We start from the raw sequence: 19632 nt of genomic DNA on the forward strand, positions 1-19632 counted from the left end.
TAATAAATTTGACACTAGATGTTATCTACTGGGTGGTATTCCCTGGCCTTGCTGGTACTTCTTGTGCAACTGTAAATGTTATAAAACCATAAAAATATCATCATGTATGCCCCATGTGGGTTCAGGGAAAAGGATAGCATTTCCTAGAAAGTTTGATTTGAAAAAAAATGTTTATTTATACTATCGAAATGATATAAGTAAATCTTTGAAATTCATAAATGGATATATGTAACTAAATATTTGACTGTATGTGGGACTGTTGTATATGATCAAATTTTGAAACACGAATATAATTAATTTCTTTACAGTTACCACCTCTCAAGACTCTGCTATGATATCTTCAGATATTGCTCACATTAGCACTCCTGTTACAATACCCAGTGGACAGCTTTGTGCACCTGTGGATATAACCATTGTATCTGATATGATATTTGAGCCTACTGAAGTATTCCATCTGGTGATACTTCCAATTCCATCAGTATACATTAGGTTTGGGGAAGAGACTGCTACTGTTACTATAATAGACAATGATGGTAAATATCATATTAAAAATAAGATACATTGACTTTTATAGAACACATATGATCTAAATTTAAAGTTAAGCTCTGCTCAAATAAAAATCTGCTGTCTACTTTCATTTATTCTGTTAAAATTACAGATTTAAGTGTTCTGATGAACAGTTTCCTTAAAATGTATACTATTTTTTTCTGTATGAATTGTTGAGCTTCCTAAGGATGAAGTAAGCTGTACTTTCTGTGGGTTTTAACTCCTTCAGTTCTTACACTTGTCTGTGATTGACTACATCTAACTTTAAACCAAACCTGACTGATATTTGTAGTTTTCATTGTGTAGATGATAGATGTAGATGAGGGATATCCATGCTATCTGCATAGTTACTTTTTAAGATAAATTTCAGACAAACATTGAGAATACAATGTTATTTTAACTTTGATTATTTTAGTGTGTACTATCCCAGCATTTAATGGTTAATACATTATAGTAACTGCCCAGTAATATATATACACAAAAGAAATATAGACACTCATACATGAGTGGCCTTCATACAAAGTCAGACCATCAAAATAAAAAATAAAAATAATTTGTTTTCATATCGGCAGTCTCAAAATTACAAAAGATACAATGTTAAATTTTTCAATTAACAAATTCCAAAATTTGAGGTCTACATAGATCGAGATAAACAGATAATACAAGTATATATATCTACAGTCTGGTAGTAACCTGTGGAGTGTGGATATTTAAATATACCTTTAGTTCCCGCCAAGACATATTTGTAACTGTTGAGGTTGGTATGTGTAAACGATTAGAAATTAGAGAAGTATGTGAGTATTGATTGAGGCAGCATCTTTTTCATCTTGATTTGTTTGTTATCAACATATGTTTGAAGATGTGCTACCATTGATTCTCTGTTTGTATGGCAATCATACACATAGCTTGTATAATCAATGTTAAAATTAATCTTTGTTCCTATTTATAGTGGTGTGCACTGATCATCATTAATTATGCAAGAACCACTTCACATGTTAATTATCCAGGGTACATATAGTGTATATAAATGTCCAGATAAGTTGCCAAGACCTTGATGACATCATCCTGAACTAATCACCTCACTGTCATCAGGAGAACCAAAGCTACTCGATCACTTTGAGAACTCGTAATATAATGTATAAGGAAATTAAATCCCAATGGTGTATATGGTCTAAATTAACAGCATGATTTATCTAACAAATCTGCATCCATTTGTTACACCACAAATGTGTAATTAATTAACTTCTCCTATGTGTTTATATTTCTTATGTACATCATTCATTTGTTGAAATAACACAGTCATTGTTCTAAAATATTCCCGGTTAATAAGAGCTGTGAAACGTAATTCTATTTGTCAAGATATATATGACCATATAAACATATTTCCCATACATGATGTTGTGTCTGGGGTGGACAGAGTTCACAGATAACAGTAACAGATGTATGTAGATGTAGGTGCATATGACATGATTAAACTTAATAATCAGGTACTTTACTTCTGCCTATGGTCAGGGGATATGTTTAACTTTTCTCTGCATTCATAGGTTTGACTACGGAAAGATTATATTGAATGACCAGTTCTTGAGTTGCATAGAAATAACTTTATATCTTCTAATCTGGTTTGATCTTGCCATATAATAGTTTGAACCAGAAACTATGGCTGAACGTGGATTGCTTACTTACATAGTCTAATGATGAGTGTAATTCAAGTAGAACATACATTATTGATTCCAGACTCCACAGACACTGAGCCTCCAGTGATATCCAACTGTACTGGTGACAGTTCAAGAAGTATTGCACCTGGAACATCGTCTACAAGTGTTTTCTGGCAACCACCCACAGCAACTGATAATTCTGGAGATGTAACTCTTACATCATCTCATCAAAGTGGAGATACTTTCTCTCTAGGGCAAACTACAGTCACTTACACTGCCAGGGATGGTGCAGGAAATACAGAGCAGTGTCAGTTTGTTATCACTGTCATGATTGGTGAGTAGTAAAGGACAACTAAACTAGAATAGCACTATAGTAAAATACTAACTTGAACGTGCACATAGAATGGGATGGATTGTATACACTCTACAAGATTCATAAAGAAATAGAAACCTGAACAATAAATCTAGAAAGCCCTAATGGAAAGACATATAAAGACATATTTCAGCATCCTGCAAGTCTTCTTTCCAGACTGAAGATAGCTTTTGATTCCTTTGTCTGTATATTTAAAGTTGTGTATCGTCACTATGTTATCAATATGTGTTGTCTTCTTCTTGTTCTATATAAATGGATCTAGGCATGTGAAGACTTGCTCAGGTTGGCCAATCTTTATGTCCAGTACATACCTGGATTATGAATTTTGGCCTAAAGGTTTATATTGATTTTATGGGTGGCTATAGTAGAACCCCCAGGTATATCACAAATGTACTGTATTTAAAGGAGAGTTAAAGTCTGATGTGTCATTGTTGAGTACCATTTATTAGAACATGTAAACCATGCAGTTTTCTCCACAAACCTAACTTCTAACCTCTTCAGACGCAGAACAAAGGAATTTAAAACAATGTACAGTTGTCAGCCATATTAGACTGGAATCTGGTCATGTTGATATTTGACATCATTCAGCCTTTAAAAGACAAATGTGCATGAGTATCAAGGTTATGCCAACTTCAAGGCAACCAACACACAAAGCTACTGGCTTCATTGGTATTGCACAAATGTAGTACATTAGTATTATTGCACAGCTGCCAAGTCGTATGTTACCTCCTTATTTTGTATTGGAATTAGATCATGATAAGTAAGATATTATGAATGTCTGTGGAAATTATGCAAAACTTATGTAATTTATTATACATATAAATCATTGCATTGCATTGACATCAGAGCGGAAACATCTCTTCAACGGCTCTCGATTATTTACTTATTTTCTGTCTTTCGTGCACTTTTTCTGGCCTCATTCTGAGGCATTTAACATTATCCTGTGAAACAGGAGGATTTTATTACGAATTTGGCATAACATTGATGTAATTTGTACAAGTTTTTTTCAAACGATACAAGTGCCAAGGCGCCACTTGGCGCCAGGCTTTATCTCACAAAATGAGTACCGGATCCGCGAAAATGCCGCCAAATAGTTTCGTGTTGAAAACCAACAGTGTGAAGCTTGTTGATGCTAATTTTAAATCTACGGACATATTGAAGTCTTTGGCCAACGACATTGGAAAGAAAAATATTCTCGGGTGTGTTAAGACTCAAGGACAGTGGATCTTAATGGTAAAAAACAAAGAAGATGCAGAACTTATTCAAGAAACTGGATTAAAAATAGGGAATGAGGTATGTGACATCATGGGAGTGACCAAGACCATAATAACCATAAGTGATTTTGGAGTCCCAATGTACATTACCGATGATGAAATCTCCGGAAAACTGGAAGAATACGGATGTAGACTAAGATCCACATGGGTACGTAAATATTACGAAGACTACCCCAACATAGAAAATGGCATCAGATACGTTAGACTTGAATTACCAAACAGTGTAAAGTCTCTACCGTACGCAATCACTATAGAGGGAACTCACTTAAGATAAAAGCACAATGGACAATCACGGGTGTGTAATCTCTGCTTATCAGATGATCACATAATGCGAGAGTGACCACAATACACATGTAGAGAGTGCGGTCAACAAGGGCATTCAAGGAACCGCTGCCCTGAAATCCTCTGTTACAAATGCAACAAGCTGGGCCACACGAATTATCACTGAGATGAAAAGGACGACACGGAAACAATGGATGAGGACACAGAAATCGAGAACCCAATTGACAAGCCAACGACTTATGAGGACACAGAGAAACCAACGACTTATGAAGCACAGGAAAGTGAGTCGAGACCTGCGAATACTGGGGTATTAACAAAAGATAAAGATGAGGAATGTATTAGTGACCTGAAAGAGAGAAGTCGGCAGACTAAAGTTCAGCCGATAACGGAGAGCGAATTAAATCAACAAGTCGGCGCAAAAGATAAAGCGAACCCTATCATCGAATGACGGAGCAGACTGGATAGTCGTAAAAAAGAATAGCACAAACCAGCAACAGAGGAAGAACATCCCCAGGCCCAACGTCACAACTACCAGGCGATATCACACAAGGGAAAGGGAACGAACAGAACCAAAATAAGATTTATATTCTCTTACCAGTTTTAATGTTATCCCTAATGGCGTCACCTATACTCCACGATATTAACGGCCTAAGGGAAAATAATGTCTCGTGTAAGTACCATAACATAGACTCTTATAATCTGCCCCCTCATTACGGTATATCACTGTACCACCACAACAGTCGTAGCCTAAACAATAAGTTTGACGATATGAATACTTTCATTTCTGTATTAAATAATGACTTTACGGTAATTGGATTCACAGAAACCTGGTTCAATGATAATTTTTCTCCCCTCATAAAATTGGATAATTACAAACTTGTTGAAAAACATCGTAACAATAAACGGGGCGGTGGAGTCTGTCTATTTGTACATAAAGATATAAGTTTTATTTGTAGACCCGACCTATCAATTTTTAATAATTCTATAGAATCTCTCTTTATAGAGGCTACTAACATGAATTCAAAAGATAAATTTCTTATCGGCATAGTCTACAGACCACCTAATGGTTCTTTAGATGAGTTTAATGTTAATCTGGAAAATATTTTCAATATCATTTCGAATAAAAACTGTAAAACCTACATAATGGGAGATTATAATATTGATTTAACGAATGCAATCAAATCAACTACGTTTTTAAATATTCTCTATTCGAACGGATTTATCCCTACAATAACTGTCCCAACTCGTATTAGTAGCATTACTACAAGCCTGATAGATAACATCATTACAAACGATGATTCTACGATTACTTCAGGGATTCTCATCACTGATATAAGTGACCATTTTCCGACATTTCTAAAAGTGGTAGGGAAGAAAATCAGATCTAACAACACCATCTATATACGTAATTACAATACTAACAACATAAAGCGGTTTACTTCTGAAATAAGGGACACATATTGGGATAAAGTTTTAAACGAAAATGATGTCAATTCTGCTTATAATACCTTTTTTAATTTTCTCAGTTCAACTTATAATAATTGTTTTCCTATTCGCCAAATCAATCATAAACAGCGTCGTAGAAAGAAACACCCATGGATTACGAATGGTATTTTGACTTCCATTAAAAGGAAACAAACTTTACAGACGTCAGTTAAAGTCTCCTACAGTTATGTACAAGTCCATGTATACAACGTATCGTAATAAGCTTAATCAAGTAATCAAACTTTCGAAAAAGCTCTATTTTGACAATAAATTTAATGAGAGCAGAAATAACACAAACCATACATGGCGTACTATTAATGAAATGTTGCACAATAACCGTAAAGAATCATCATATCCTGCTGTTTTCAAAGATGGTGACCAAGAAACCAGTGATGAAAATATCATTGCGAATAACTTCAATAATTTCTATATAAATCTTGGACCATCGCTTGCTAGTAAAATAAATAACAAAGGTAAATCACATAAAACCATCTATGATAACAATAGTCATTCAATATTCACATTCCCAGTCACTGAAGAAGAACTAATTAAAATTGCAACTTCCAACTTGAAACCCAATAAAGCAGCAGGATATGATGATTTCAAAACCTGGTATTATAAAAAATGTTATTCCTTTTATTGCTAAGCCTTTGACCCATATATGTAATTTATCATTTGACACTGGCGTATTCCCAGATAAACTTAAAACGGCAAAGGTTATACCAATCTATAAAAAGGGAGATTCAAATGTATATGAGAATTATCGACCGATTTCATTGCTTTCCTGTTTTTCTAAAATCATAGAACGACTTATGTTCAATCGCATATTTAATTTTCTTAACCAATATAATATTCTCTGTTAAGAACAGTACGGCTTTCGACCCGAACATTCTACTGAACTGTTCTTGGCAGATGCACTTAACAGTTTACATACTAGTCTTAATAATGGCAAAAATTGCATTGGTGTATTCCTCGACCTTTCGAAGGCGTTTGACACGATCGATCATACCATCCTTATCAATAAATTATTTTCATACGGCATTAGAGGAACTACTCTCAACTGGCTTGAAAGCTATATTTCGAACAGATATCAGTATACCTTGTATAAAACCTCTAGATCCAATCTTGCTAAAATTCGTTGCGGCGTTCCACAGGGTTCAGTCTTAGGTCCTTTGTTATTTATTCTATATATTAACGATATTTGTCATGTCTCCAAACTAGCCAAAATCATTCTCTTTGCTGATGACACCAGTATTTTCTTCGAGAGCGACGACATAATCACATTATCTTCCAACGTGTCAAATGAATTAAATAAATTCTGTAATTGGTTTTCAGCCAACAAATTATCACTAAATGTACAAAAAAAGTAATTACATTGTCTTTAATACTCGCAATACACTTATTTGGAATAAAGATATATGTATGGATGGGAAAATAATTAAGCAAGTTTATACTACTAAGTTTTTAGGTGTAAATATTGATTGTAAACTTAGCTGGCGCAACCATATTTCAACTATTTGCAGTATAATTGCACGGAATGTTGGCATATTATCTAAGTTGAAATATTATCTATCGGAAAACATACTCAGAACACTATACCAGACCCTGGTTGTCCCGCATCTCACTTATTGTTCCATTATTTGGTCTGGTACATACAACACCAACCTTAACAATCTTATAATACTCCAAAAGGCAGCCATTCGCCACATAACACACTCAGCCCCACGTGAGCACACCAGTCCCCTATTTAAGAAACTCAACTTACTAAAATTGCACGATCTCATTAAAGTTAAGCTTGCATTATTTGCCTACAAGACCTGGAATGGATTACTACCAGCTGCCTTTGACAATTTTTTAACCAGTAACAGAGATGTACATAATCATAACACGAGGCATGCTAATCATGCCCACTATAATCTCTACAATACCACCATTGGAATTTTAAGCCTACAAAACCGTGCAACAAAAGCATGGAATCTTCTAATGAACGATTTAAAGAGTAAAAAGTCAGTCACATCCTTTAAGATGTGGTTTTGTAAGGTAATAATAGCTAGTTACCGACTAAAACTAAATTATACCTGTATGTAATTACTATATATATATATATTGAACATTTAATTTGTACTTATATTTATGTATGTATTCATACACATATATATATTTTGTTTTTTCTTTTCTTTTCTTTTCTTTCTTCACGGAGTCTTCCACATTGTTAAGCTTTTAAGCTTTATGGAAGACTTCCCTCCACTTTGTACTTTTGTGGCAAAGAAATAAATAACATAATATGATGCCATCCTTTTATAAATTAAGACTCAACTCAACTCAACTATCCTCTTCGTGCCTTGTGGCACATAAGGCCATCACGCTCTGTTTCCACTTGTCCCTGGCTCGTGCACTTTCCCTTGCCTCATTCCAAGTCTTCCACCCACCTTGCTTTCTTTCTCTTTCTACTGTCCTCCTCCACGTTGTTTTTGGTCTGCCAACTTTCCGCTTCCCTTCTGGCCGCCATGTCAGGGCAATCGTACAATGGTGATCATTTGGTTTCCTTAAAACATGACCAATCCAATTCCATCTTCTTCTTTTGACTTCTTGACTTATTCTTGCAGTTTGGGTGTATTTATTGAGCTCATCCATTGAAATGATATTGGGCCAGAATATTTGTAGTGCCTTCTTCAAACACTGGTATTGGAAGGAATCCAGTCTATTTTCATCACTTTTGTTCATTTTCCACGTTTCGCAACCATAAAGAAGTACTGGTCTTACCAAAGTTTTGTATAGCTTGATTTTGGTTTTTCTTCCGTACTGTTTGGATCTCCATATCTTGTTCAATTTAGTAAATGCAACTCTTGCCTTGTTTATTCTGCTATTCATTTCCCTCTCTCCACCTCCATCTTTGCTTACTATTGCACCTAAGTATGCAAATTCATTCACATCATCTATGTCATCCTCTTCTATTTTGACTGCATCCCTCTTCTTGTTATTCATTCTCATGATCTTTGTCTTTTTTTTGTTTACTTTAAGTCCAACTCTACTCGCAAGACCAGTTATACTGTTTGTTTTCTTTTGCATTTGAGAATGGCTGGAAGATAGGAGCGCAATGTCATCTGCAAAATCTAGATCTTCAAGCTTAGACATCATCTGCCACCTGATCCCTGTGTTGTTGTCTTTGGTAGTCTCTCTCATCATCCAGTCAATCACAAGAAGAAACAAAAATCCGGACATTACGCATCCTTGCTTTACCCCAGTCTTTACTTGGAACCACTCTGTTACTTCGCCGTCATCTAACACTGCACACACACTGTCTGAATACATTAGTTTGACTATGTTGATGATTTTCCCTGGTATGCCGTAATGCCTCATGATCTCCCACAAACTGTCCCGGTGAATCGAATCAAAAGCCTTTTCAAAGTCGATGAAATTTATGTATAATGAAGATTGCCACTCAATGGATTGTTCAATAATATTTCTCAGTATGAAGATCTGTTCAGTTGTGCTCTTTCCTTGACGAAATCCTGCTTGTTCTGGTCTAAGTTTCTATAAATTAAGACAAGACATGCCAATCAAGAGGCAGAATGGTTCATAATGAGTTGAATCTAGTTTTATGCTCTCACCACTACATCAGCTACAATACTATCTAACATTAACACTTCAAAAATGGTATATAGGCAGTTAACACTTTGAGTTTCATGTTTAATTTCCCGGCTTCCCTACTCCTTCTTCTGTAAGGTTCTGTGGGTCAATGAAGTAGATTCCACACTAGAGATGGTTTAGGTAGTTGTCACAGCCAGTTGGGAAAATTTCCTAATGCTATTATCTCTCTAAGTTGTCCTCCCATGCCATGCTTCAAAGCACTCGTTTTGACAGTATGAACAGTTCTAAATCTTTATCTGATGGAAACATGATATTCATACCGTTCATACTGCTCATACTGACAATACCAGTGCTTTGAAGCGGGACATGAAAGTACAGCATAGGAATACTTTTCCTAACTAGGTGGTTGTCATAAAGAAGCTGTAGTGGACTTGATGCTTTCAAACATCATGTTGAAGTAAATTGCTGGTGATCCTGCTGTATTAGACGTAAGCTGAAAGGTTCGGGCATTGTTATCAAAGAAGACCTCACCCACCATAACCAGAAACTACTCAAGGCCACCCAAAACCACGACTTGATAGAGAGTGCTTGGACCTCAGACGGTAAAATCTTGGCAATTTACAAAAAAGACGCAGGAAAAAGTACAGGAGTTAAAAAGATCAGGAACATAAGAGATATTGATGCATAAACTATTACCACCTTTTCTTGCAACAGAGACTACACCGCTTTAACAGTATCTGTGGAGTCCTACCGTGGCCGGATTCCTTTCGTTGCCATATACACCTGTTCCGATTACAATGAACTGGAGTATCCTCATGATGTCGAGTAACATTTCTGCAGCATACATAACAATAAGTTACGTTCTCTGAAATGTTTTCCTTGCAGGCTTTTAAGGCTTGCATATTCGTCTCTTTGTTTTTGTATAGTAGTTAGTTTGTGTATTTTTGTTTTCTATGTCCTTTAGTAATTGTTTTTTTTGTAATGGGTTTTTTTCCAGCGGATACTACGGTGTTACTATTTGTCAGTTATGTCACGCTTTAAGTCACAATACCTGCATTACACAACATAAGGATGGTACTATAAACAACTGGATTTGTAGGACATGTTCTCAATCTAAATTTCCCTTTATTGACGTCACGGACAATGAACTCGCTTCTGGTTTGGGGAATTGTAGTACGCATACAGTTGCTTCATTAACAAATGACACTTCAGTAAATGATGAATGGTATATGGATTATTTTGGCGATATACGTTCGGATATGTGTAAGTACTACAATACTGATGATCTTAATATGATGCCTACTAGTAATTTCAATATTTTTCATTTAAATAGTCGTAGTCTCAATAAGAATTTCAGTGCGATCAATGACTTTCTTTCAACTATTAAACACGATTTTACAATCATAGGTTTCACGGAGACTTGGTTCACAGATGACTTGTCTCCACTCATTAAATTAGATAATTATTCACTTGTCGAGAGTCATCGCTCTGTCAAGAAGGGTGGAGGGATTTGTTTATTTATTGATCAAAAATACACATTCAGTCAACGTGATGATATATCAATATTTAATGATCATGTTGAAAGCCTTTTTGTCGAAATAAGAGTTCCCTTCATGAAAGGAGATATAATCGTTGGCATAATCTACCGTCCCCCTAGTGGAAATATTACTTCGTTTAATGATTACATTTACCAAACACTGGATGGTATCACTAAGGAGAAGAAACCTTGTTATTTGTTGGGTGACTTCAATATTGACTTCAATAGGCCAAACTCGTCGGATTTTTTGAATATTTTAGTTTCTTGTAGTTTCATACCCACAATCACGAAACCTACCCGGGTTTCTAGTTCTTCCTCGTCACTTATTGACAATATCTTGACTAACGGCAATTTGGGTGACAATAATGTCATGATCTCCTATTCAGGAGTTCTTATCACTGACATTACTGATCATTTTCCGATTCATTTAAATATTTCTTTTTTACCTACTAAGCATGATCGTAAGAATTTTTATGCTCAAGATTTTTCAAATATCAATATTGATAATTTTATTTCGGAAGTATCTGGTTTGGACTGGCATCAAGTTTTCATTGATGATAATGTTAATAATGCTTTCAATAATTTTCACAATACACTTAGTGAAATTTATAATAAAAATTTCCCTATGAAACTTATTAAGGGTAAGAAGACGAGGAAGAAACCTTCCCCTTGGATCACTTCTGGTATCTTACATTCTATTCGTACAAAAAATAAGCTTTATAAAACATATATAAAATTGCCTACAGCAGATAATAAATACAATTATGCACGCTTCCGGAATAAGCTTAACCACGTTCTCCGTATTGCAAAAAGGAATTATTATTTTCATCTTTTTAATGAAAATAAAAACAACATGAAAGAAACATGGAATATTATCAATGGCACTCTACAGACTAGAAAAACCAACCATTTTCCCGATGTTTTCCATTCTAAGGATGGTCATGAAATCACTGATGTTAATAAAATAGCAAATGCTTTTAATAATTATTTTGTTGGCCTTGGTCCTTCCTTAGCCAGTTCCATTGATTCTAATGTTCATTTCAGTAGTTACCTAGGGGATTCCAATCCCTTCACTATTTTTCTCTTTCCTGTGACTGAAAGTGAAGCTTTTAATGTCTCAAATTCAATTTTTGCTACTAAGAAATCGGCTGGTTTCGCTAATTTCCGCCCGAACATTATGAAATTGATAATACCTTATATTGTAAAACCACTGACTTATATTTTCAACCTCTCATTTACCTCGGGTATTTTTCCTGATATTCTTAAAATTGCCAAAGTCATACCGATATTTAAAAAGGGTGACGTTCATTTATTTAGTAATTATCGTCCCATTTCTATACTACCTTGTATATCGAAAATCTTGGAAAGGTTGATTTTTAACCGTCTCAATGCTTTCTTTGATAAGTTTCATATTCTCAATGAAAATCAATTTGGTTTTCGCCCTGGCCACTCTACAGAACTTGCTTTGGTCAATGCAGTGGATAAAATTCATAGTGCTCTTGATTCGGGTGATAATTGTATTGGTGTTTTCTTAGACCTTTCCAAAGCATTCGATACCATCGATCATGGAATTCTTCTGGGGAAATTATCACATTACGGTATTAGAGGTCTAGCTGTTTCTCTCATTTCAAGTTATTTGTTTAACAGGCAACAGTACGTTTCTATTTCTGGAATCAATTCTGATAATCGTTCAGTTCAGTGCGGAGTTCCTCAAGGGTCTATATTAGGTCCACTTCTTTTTATAATTTACGTAAATGATATTTGCAACGTCTCTACAAATTGCTCGATTGTCCTTTTTGCTGATGACACTAATATTTTTTTCTCTGACAGCAATGTAGAAACTCTTAAAGTAACCATATGTAATGAATTAAATGCGTTTTATGATTGGTTTTCTGCTAACAATCTGTCTTTGAATATTGATAAAACAAATTATGTGGTATTTGGAAACTCCTCTAGAACATTAAATGCTGATTTATATATGCATGGTATTTGCCTTAAAAGAGTCGATAATATTAAATTTCTTGGTGTGTATATTGACTCTCAGCTCTCTTGGAAAGTCCATATCAATCATGTTTGTAAACAAGTTTCTAGAGGTGTAGGTATTTTATCTAAGTTAAAATATACTTTTCCAAGGAAAATTCTGAGATCTATTTACTATAGTATTATATTTCCTCATCTATCGTACTGCTCTTCTGTTTGGTCTGGTACTTTCAATACTAATCTTAATAAGCTTGTCATTCTCCAAAAACGGGCTGTGAGGCACATAACGTCTTCAGCTCCACGTGATAATACCAGTCATTTATTCTCCTCCTTAAACATGCTCAAATTCACTGATCTCATTTCTTTAAATGTTCTGACATTTACTTATCGTGCTATGAACAATCTGCTTCCAAATTCTTTTGCTACCTTTTATACAATTGGCCACTCTATTCACAATTATAATACTAGACAAGCTGGTCATTTGCGTGCTTCTTTTTGTCGTAATTCAAAGAGCATGCAAAGCCTCCGTAATCGATCTATTTCTTTGTGGAACAATCTTCAGATTAACTTGAAATCTTATACTTCTGTGGCTTCGTTCAGGCGACATCTGAAAAATTACTATGAAAGCCTTTATTAATTGTATCCGTTGTAAGGGGTGGGAGTAGGTGGTGGTGGTTGCAGGGGGGGGTAGTGTTATTTGTCTTATGTGTTAAGGTTGTCTGTTTTTTGTTTTTTTTGGGGGGGGGTTCTTCTTCTTTTTTTTTTTAGGTGTTAAGGTTTTCCATTTTCTTTGATGGGAGTACTCTATTCGATTAAGCCCACAAGGGTTTCATAGTTTACTTCCTTTCACATATTTACTTATTTGCAGTTATATTGTCTTGTTCACCTTGTATTACTATGTGTTAAAACAATAAATTAAATCAAATTAAATCAAATTGGAAAAATAAGTAGTTTGCCAATTACAGAAAGAATCATATTTGTAGAAAGGGGTGATTACTGTTAGCCAAGACAGATCTTTAAATCTGGTTTTATCCTTCATAACATTGAAACCAACTGCTGAAATCATTTCATATTATGATTATATCTACAGGTGCATGTCTGTTTCACTGCTATGCTACAGTAGGTGCATTCTTGTTTACTGGTTGTGTTGAATCTAGTGTCTTTGAAATGTTGTAGATTGAAATGTAATACAATTAAGCTTAGTACAACATTCCCAATGTGCTCTGCCATACCATCATTGTGCATAAGAATTTGATGATATGACCTGCATACAATTTGTGCAGAATGCTTCCAGTCAAGCATGTTCCATAGAATGTCATGCATGCAATTAGAATGGTCAAATTGTTTCCTTAATTTTCCCTCCCCAGGCATGTGTAAATGGCATTGATATTGATTCATGGGAATTGTTACATTATATGTCAAAATAATGTGAAAACTGTACATTGCAGAGAATAATTTATCCGGTACTGAATCCAAATATCTGCTATGAAAATGGTTGCTATACAAGTGTAAAGATGTATAGCTGTTTTTGCATACAGGTACCATAGTATTTTTATGAGAGAAGATTTCTTCAAAACTTCTACACAAAAGTTGAACACTAAATTGTTCCCTGCATTTTCATATATTTCATGAAATTGTGAGCTACTATACACATTGAAGTAATTTACTAACAACATAATACTTCATACAATGATGTTAACATCATATCTTGAAATCTAAGCATTCAAAGATGACAGCAATTGATTTCTGCTCCTTTGACAGTCTGCATCAGTTTACCTTACCCAGTCTTAGGCTATCATGACTAAGTATGGTTTGTTTGACATTTACTATGTAATTGTATTTCACTTTTTGACAGACTAAGACTGCTTGCCATTCAGAATAATACACTGATGACCTTGTCAAGCACATGTGGCCGTAAAAAGTTTAAACTTAACAGACTATATTGATAAAGTTATTTACATGAAACAACTAGAAATTAGGTTTTTCACCGTACTGAAACAGATTAACTGTACATAATAGTAGCGCCCTTCTCTTTATTCTCATGCACCTCATTTACCTCCCTCATTTAGCAGCGTCATTTACTTCATTCAAACTGAGAATGAACTATACCAGGGAGTTGTTATGGAACATAACAACTCCCTGACTATACTACAGACTGCATTACTTTACAGTTAACAATTCTTTTTGATTTGAAACAGGAATATTAAATTCTTCTGACTATGCATTAGTCTAAGTTATTCTATAAAATCTGGGACAGAACTGTCTGTAGTTTGTTTGTTAGACACGGTAAGTCAAGCAAGAATTATTAAGGAAGAGTACAGTGTATATCTGAATAATTGTTTTAAATGTCGTGATTGTACATAAATCATGATTATTTTTATTTCCAAATCACTTCCTGTTTACAATATATTTGAGTCAAGTATTTACATGCAATAATGTTCAGTTGTATGTTTCAAATTATCTTTTGTTATAGATATTGATGAATGCAGTAATGGAAGTCACATTTGTGATGCCATGACATCAGAATGTATGAACACCATAGGAAGTTACAGGTGTGATTGTTGGACTGGTTATACTGGTGAATCTTACTCACCCGGACAACAACCAACTTGTGAAGGTAAACTCATTGGACAGTATCTTCTAATCTTTAATAATGCTTGGTTTTATTGGTGACCCATATAAATGGGCAAACAACAACTTGTAAGGTCACTGATACTGCATTGATATTGTCACTGATACTGTATTGATACTGTCACTGATACTGCATTGATACTATATCACTGATACTGCATTGATATTGTCACTGATACTGCATTGATACTGTCACTGATACTGCATTGATACTGTCACTGATACTACATTGATATTGTCACTGATACTGCATTGATACTGTCACTGATACTGCATTGATACTGTCACTGATACTGCATTGATACGGTCACTGATACTGCATTGATACTATATCACTGATACTGCATTGATATTGTCACTGATACTGCATTGATACTGTCACTGATACTGCATTGATACTGTCACTGATACTACATTGATATTGTCACTGATACTGCATTGATACTGTCACTGATACTGCATTGATACTGTCACTGATACTGCATTGATACTGTCACTGATACTGCATTGATACTGTCACTGATACTACATTGATATTGTCACTGATACTGCATTGATACTGTCACTGATACTGCATTGATACTGTCACTGATACTGCATTGATACTGTCACTGATACTACATTGATATTGTCACTGATACTGCATTGATACTGTCACTGATACTGCATTGATACTGTCACTGATACTGCATTGATACTATATCACTGATACTGCATTGATATTGTCACTGATACTGCATTGATACTGTCACTGATACTGCATTGATACTGTCACTGATACTACATTGATACTGTCACTGATACTGCATTGATACTGTATTGATACTGATAATGCATTGATACTGTCACTGATACTGCATTGGTACTGTCACCAATACTGTATTTTAATGTCTTTAAAGTTCTGTTGTGCTTCTGCTCAAAGTGATATTACAGAAACTGAAGGTTACCTATTAAAATAATTGTTTACTAATACCTTGATAGTAAAAGTATTTGTTTGGTTAAATAAAGAAGAAAATACAATGTGTTGTAGCTTACTATAGTTAGAACCTACTGAATGGCTACAATTGATGTTTAACATTTAGTGTATCTGACATGTAGCTTTATTATGAAATCATCACTTGAAGAGAAATGACTTGAGATGACATGACTTTCAACTTGGTCAACATGACTTACACACATTTGACTTGCTGACACGAACCATCCCAACTGAAGAACAAATGCACTGAAGGGTTGTCAGATGGCTGATCCAATTCAAACTTCAAAACTCCCATCATGGAAGAGTAACAACTACAACAATACTTCTGCCAATTTATTCTGTGCCCTTTACTAGCCAACCTCTAAAAATAGATATGTAAAATGTATAATTCCTTGAAGTTCTTCTCTTAGAAGCGAACTTTGTTATAACTTGCTCTATAAGATAGAAATCTCTTTTGAAGATGAAAACCAAATGAGACTTACCGGTTAAGAAACATTTACTTCGTTCCCGCTTACCTGTCTCCCCACAACATCAGCACCTCATTCTACCATGTCTAGTATGCTCTGGAAATCTTTTAACACTGTGCACCCTCAGTGACCGGTCCTATCCGGTCAATGGCCTTCCTTCTCATTCTACCATCCAAAGTGTTTACTCATGCGTTTTCGTAGTGGATTCAAATCTTTCAATACTCCCCGGATTACATTGGATTATTACCTTCTTTACATCCTATTGGATTTCTAAGCATTTCAACAGCCTATTGCAGCCTGATAAGTATCCATTCTTATAGGGAAGGGAGTTTGGGGGCTGTTTTTAGTGTGCAACTCACGCCCATGTGTTGTTTATTAGCATAACGTTATTTTCTCAGGTAGTAGTTCCGCGAAACTACTTCGTTCGAACCGCCTATTTCAAACTAGTCACGAATTGGCGGTTTCTCATCTTTGTGTACATTTTTTTTATCTGTTATACTTCTTCTAAGATGTTATGATTGTTTTCATGTACTTTCGTTACTTGTTCGCTTTCTAAGTTTGATTTCACTTGTGTAGCGTATTTTGTAAGCCGCGAGCCCCTACCGGCACTATTGCGGATACGCTGTTCTCGTAAGATGTTATGATTGTTTTCATGTATTTTCGTTACTTGTTTGCTTTCTAAATGTTGGGTTTTCACCTTTGTAGCGTACTTTGTGAGCCACGAGCCCCTATTTCGCATTGAGCGCGGATGGGCGGTATCTCGTCTTTGTTTACATGTTTTTATCTGTTATACTTCTGATAAGATGTTTGCTCGTTTCATGTACTTTGTTACTTGGTCGCTTTTTGTTGTGTTGGTTTTCACTTGTAGCGTACCTTGAAGCGGTTCCGCATTAGCGCGGATGGGCGGTATCTCGCCTTTGTTTACATGTTTTATTATACTTCTTATAAGATGTTGGATGGTTTAATGTACTTTCATTAGTTGGTCGCTTATCTAAGTGTTGGGATTTCACTTTTGTAGCGTACTTTGTAAGCCGCGAGCCCCTGGCGGGGCGCGATATTTTTGTCACGTATCTCTACTCTCTGTTAGTTTACATCCCAACCCTGCTTCTTTCATTTCCATTGTTAGTTTACATTCTTACTATAGACTACTCCTTCTAGTCTTTCCTAACGTGAGTTTTTCAGTCATGTACTCGGAGCCACTTGAAATGTGTCAATTGTTGGATGTTCCGCCCGGATCGGGCGGGGGATGGCCAGGATCCTTGCCCCAGAGGCAGGACCTGTAGCCCCAGAGACCCTCGTTGGTCTCAATCTTGTTTACGCCAGCACTTTGGCAAGAAATTGACACATGGCTGGCTAGCCAGCGTTTGAAGCTCCGGAACAAACTGGACCTCATCCCGTACCCCGTTGTAGGAGAGGGGAAGGAATTGCAATTAGAGAGACTGGAGGTGAGGAAGAAGCGAGAGATTTGGTGGGAGATGGAGTGGAGAGTGGCCGTTCGGATTTTATGACCAAGGGAGAAGGCAAGGGCAAGGCTCAAGGCCAATAAAAAGCCCATTAGAAATTCCGACCGGAACGGACAGAATGTCCGGGTCGAGGAGAGTGGTACCCAGCGTGGTGCGCACACAGAGATGGGCTCCGGGAGCCCGGGTCCAGCGAGACCCCGGGTCCGGCGAGAAAAGTACCAGCAGAAACCAGGACATGACGAAACATTTAATAACGCTTTTGTGTGTGCTGAGTAACTCCCCGGGCTCAGTTAAGCAGCCAGGGATTAATGAGGTGGAATTTCTACAAACCCACCCTCTCACCATCTTCACGGTCCCTGTTGGAATTTGTTTCTGATGAGTAGATCTATAGCTCAGTTAGCTCAGTGGTTAAAGCCTGTGCCTTTCAATCATAATGTCTCCGGTTGAAGTCACTCCAAGATTAATGTATTTCGTCCAGTTACAGAGTTGTTGACAATTCATAATCATGGACGTTAAATATGAATGTAAGATGAGGCTTCTTCACAAGTTCCTGCTTGCAGGATGATCTAAAATAGATACATAATACATACATATAGTTGTAGGAGTCACATATAGCAGTTGTAGCATTGATTAAGACTCTGATGAGGCAAACTATTCATTCAGTACTCATTTCTTTTAGAGCACTGTGGTCAAGTGGTGAAGGCAGTGGACTGGTGATCTAAGGCTTGCAGGTTTGAGTCCTGGCCAGATCACTCTGTTGTGTCTTTGGGCAAGGCACTTTATCTCCATTGCGTCTTTCCGTCCAGAGTTATAAATGGTGACCTGTATGATATACTGTCAGTTGGGGGCTGTTTAGCCACTCCAATGAGGAGTCTATGTTTGACAGGTTATCATTGACCAGGGTAGTATTGTTAGGTGCCTCTGGCACCGTTATCGGTGGATAGGTCTGCGCTTTATCAATCCTCAATATTATTATGAATATGATATATCATGGAAAGAACCTCCATTAAAACTCCCTGCAGTGTATAGCTTTGGTCTATTTCATCAGGGCATTCCTTTTCATCAGAGTTTTTCTGATTGCAACTGGTTGATAACTGAAGGGGTCTTCAGTGTTTCTGTGGTACTGCAAGCAGTACTGCGAGTGTTGCGGTACTGTGAGCGCTTACTGGCCAGACAAGTAATTCACATGAAACGATTAGAAATAAGTTTTTTCACCGTAACTGAATGCTCTAGAAGAAACAGATCATCTGTGCCTAATATAGCAGCACCCTTCAACTTTTCATTCACCTCATTTACCGTCCTCATTTACCAGCCTCATTTACCTCCTGCAAAAGAAGTGAAAATGGTACATACTATACTACTGACTGCTTTA

General features: G+C 36.1%; 1 protein-coding gene across 2 annotated transcripts in view; it reads left to right on the top strand.

Moving 5' to 3' along the window:
- The first annotated feature begins 349 nt into the window (after positions 1-349).
- LOC139976764 (adhesion G-protein coupled receptor G2-like) overlaps positions 350-19632 on the top strand; it is an 88058-nt gene continuing 68775 nt past the window's right edge. The window contains exons 1-3 of one of the 2 annotated variants that reach the window (XM_071985508.1): positions 350-533; positions 2290-2535; positions 15197-15340. In XM_071985508.1, coding sequence (XP_071841609.1) covers positions 425-533; positions 2290-2535; positions 15197-15340 — 499 coding nt within the window. In that variant the 5' untranslated portion in view covers positions 350-424. The remainder of the gene's footprint in view (positions 534-2289; positions 2536-15196; positions 15341-19632) is intronic. The other variant, XM_071985517.1, reaches the window with a different exon arrangement.

This window comes from Apostichopus japonicus, chromosome 2, assembly GCF_037975245.1.
Source record: "Apostichopus japonicus isolate 1M-3 chromosome 2, ASM3797524v1, whole genome shotgun sequence".
In the NCBI taxonomy this organism is placed as follows: Eukaryota; Metazoa; Echinodermata; class Holothuroidea; order Aspidochirotida; family Stichopodidae; genus Apostichopus; species Apostichopus japonicus.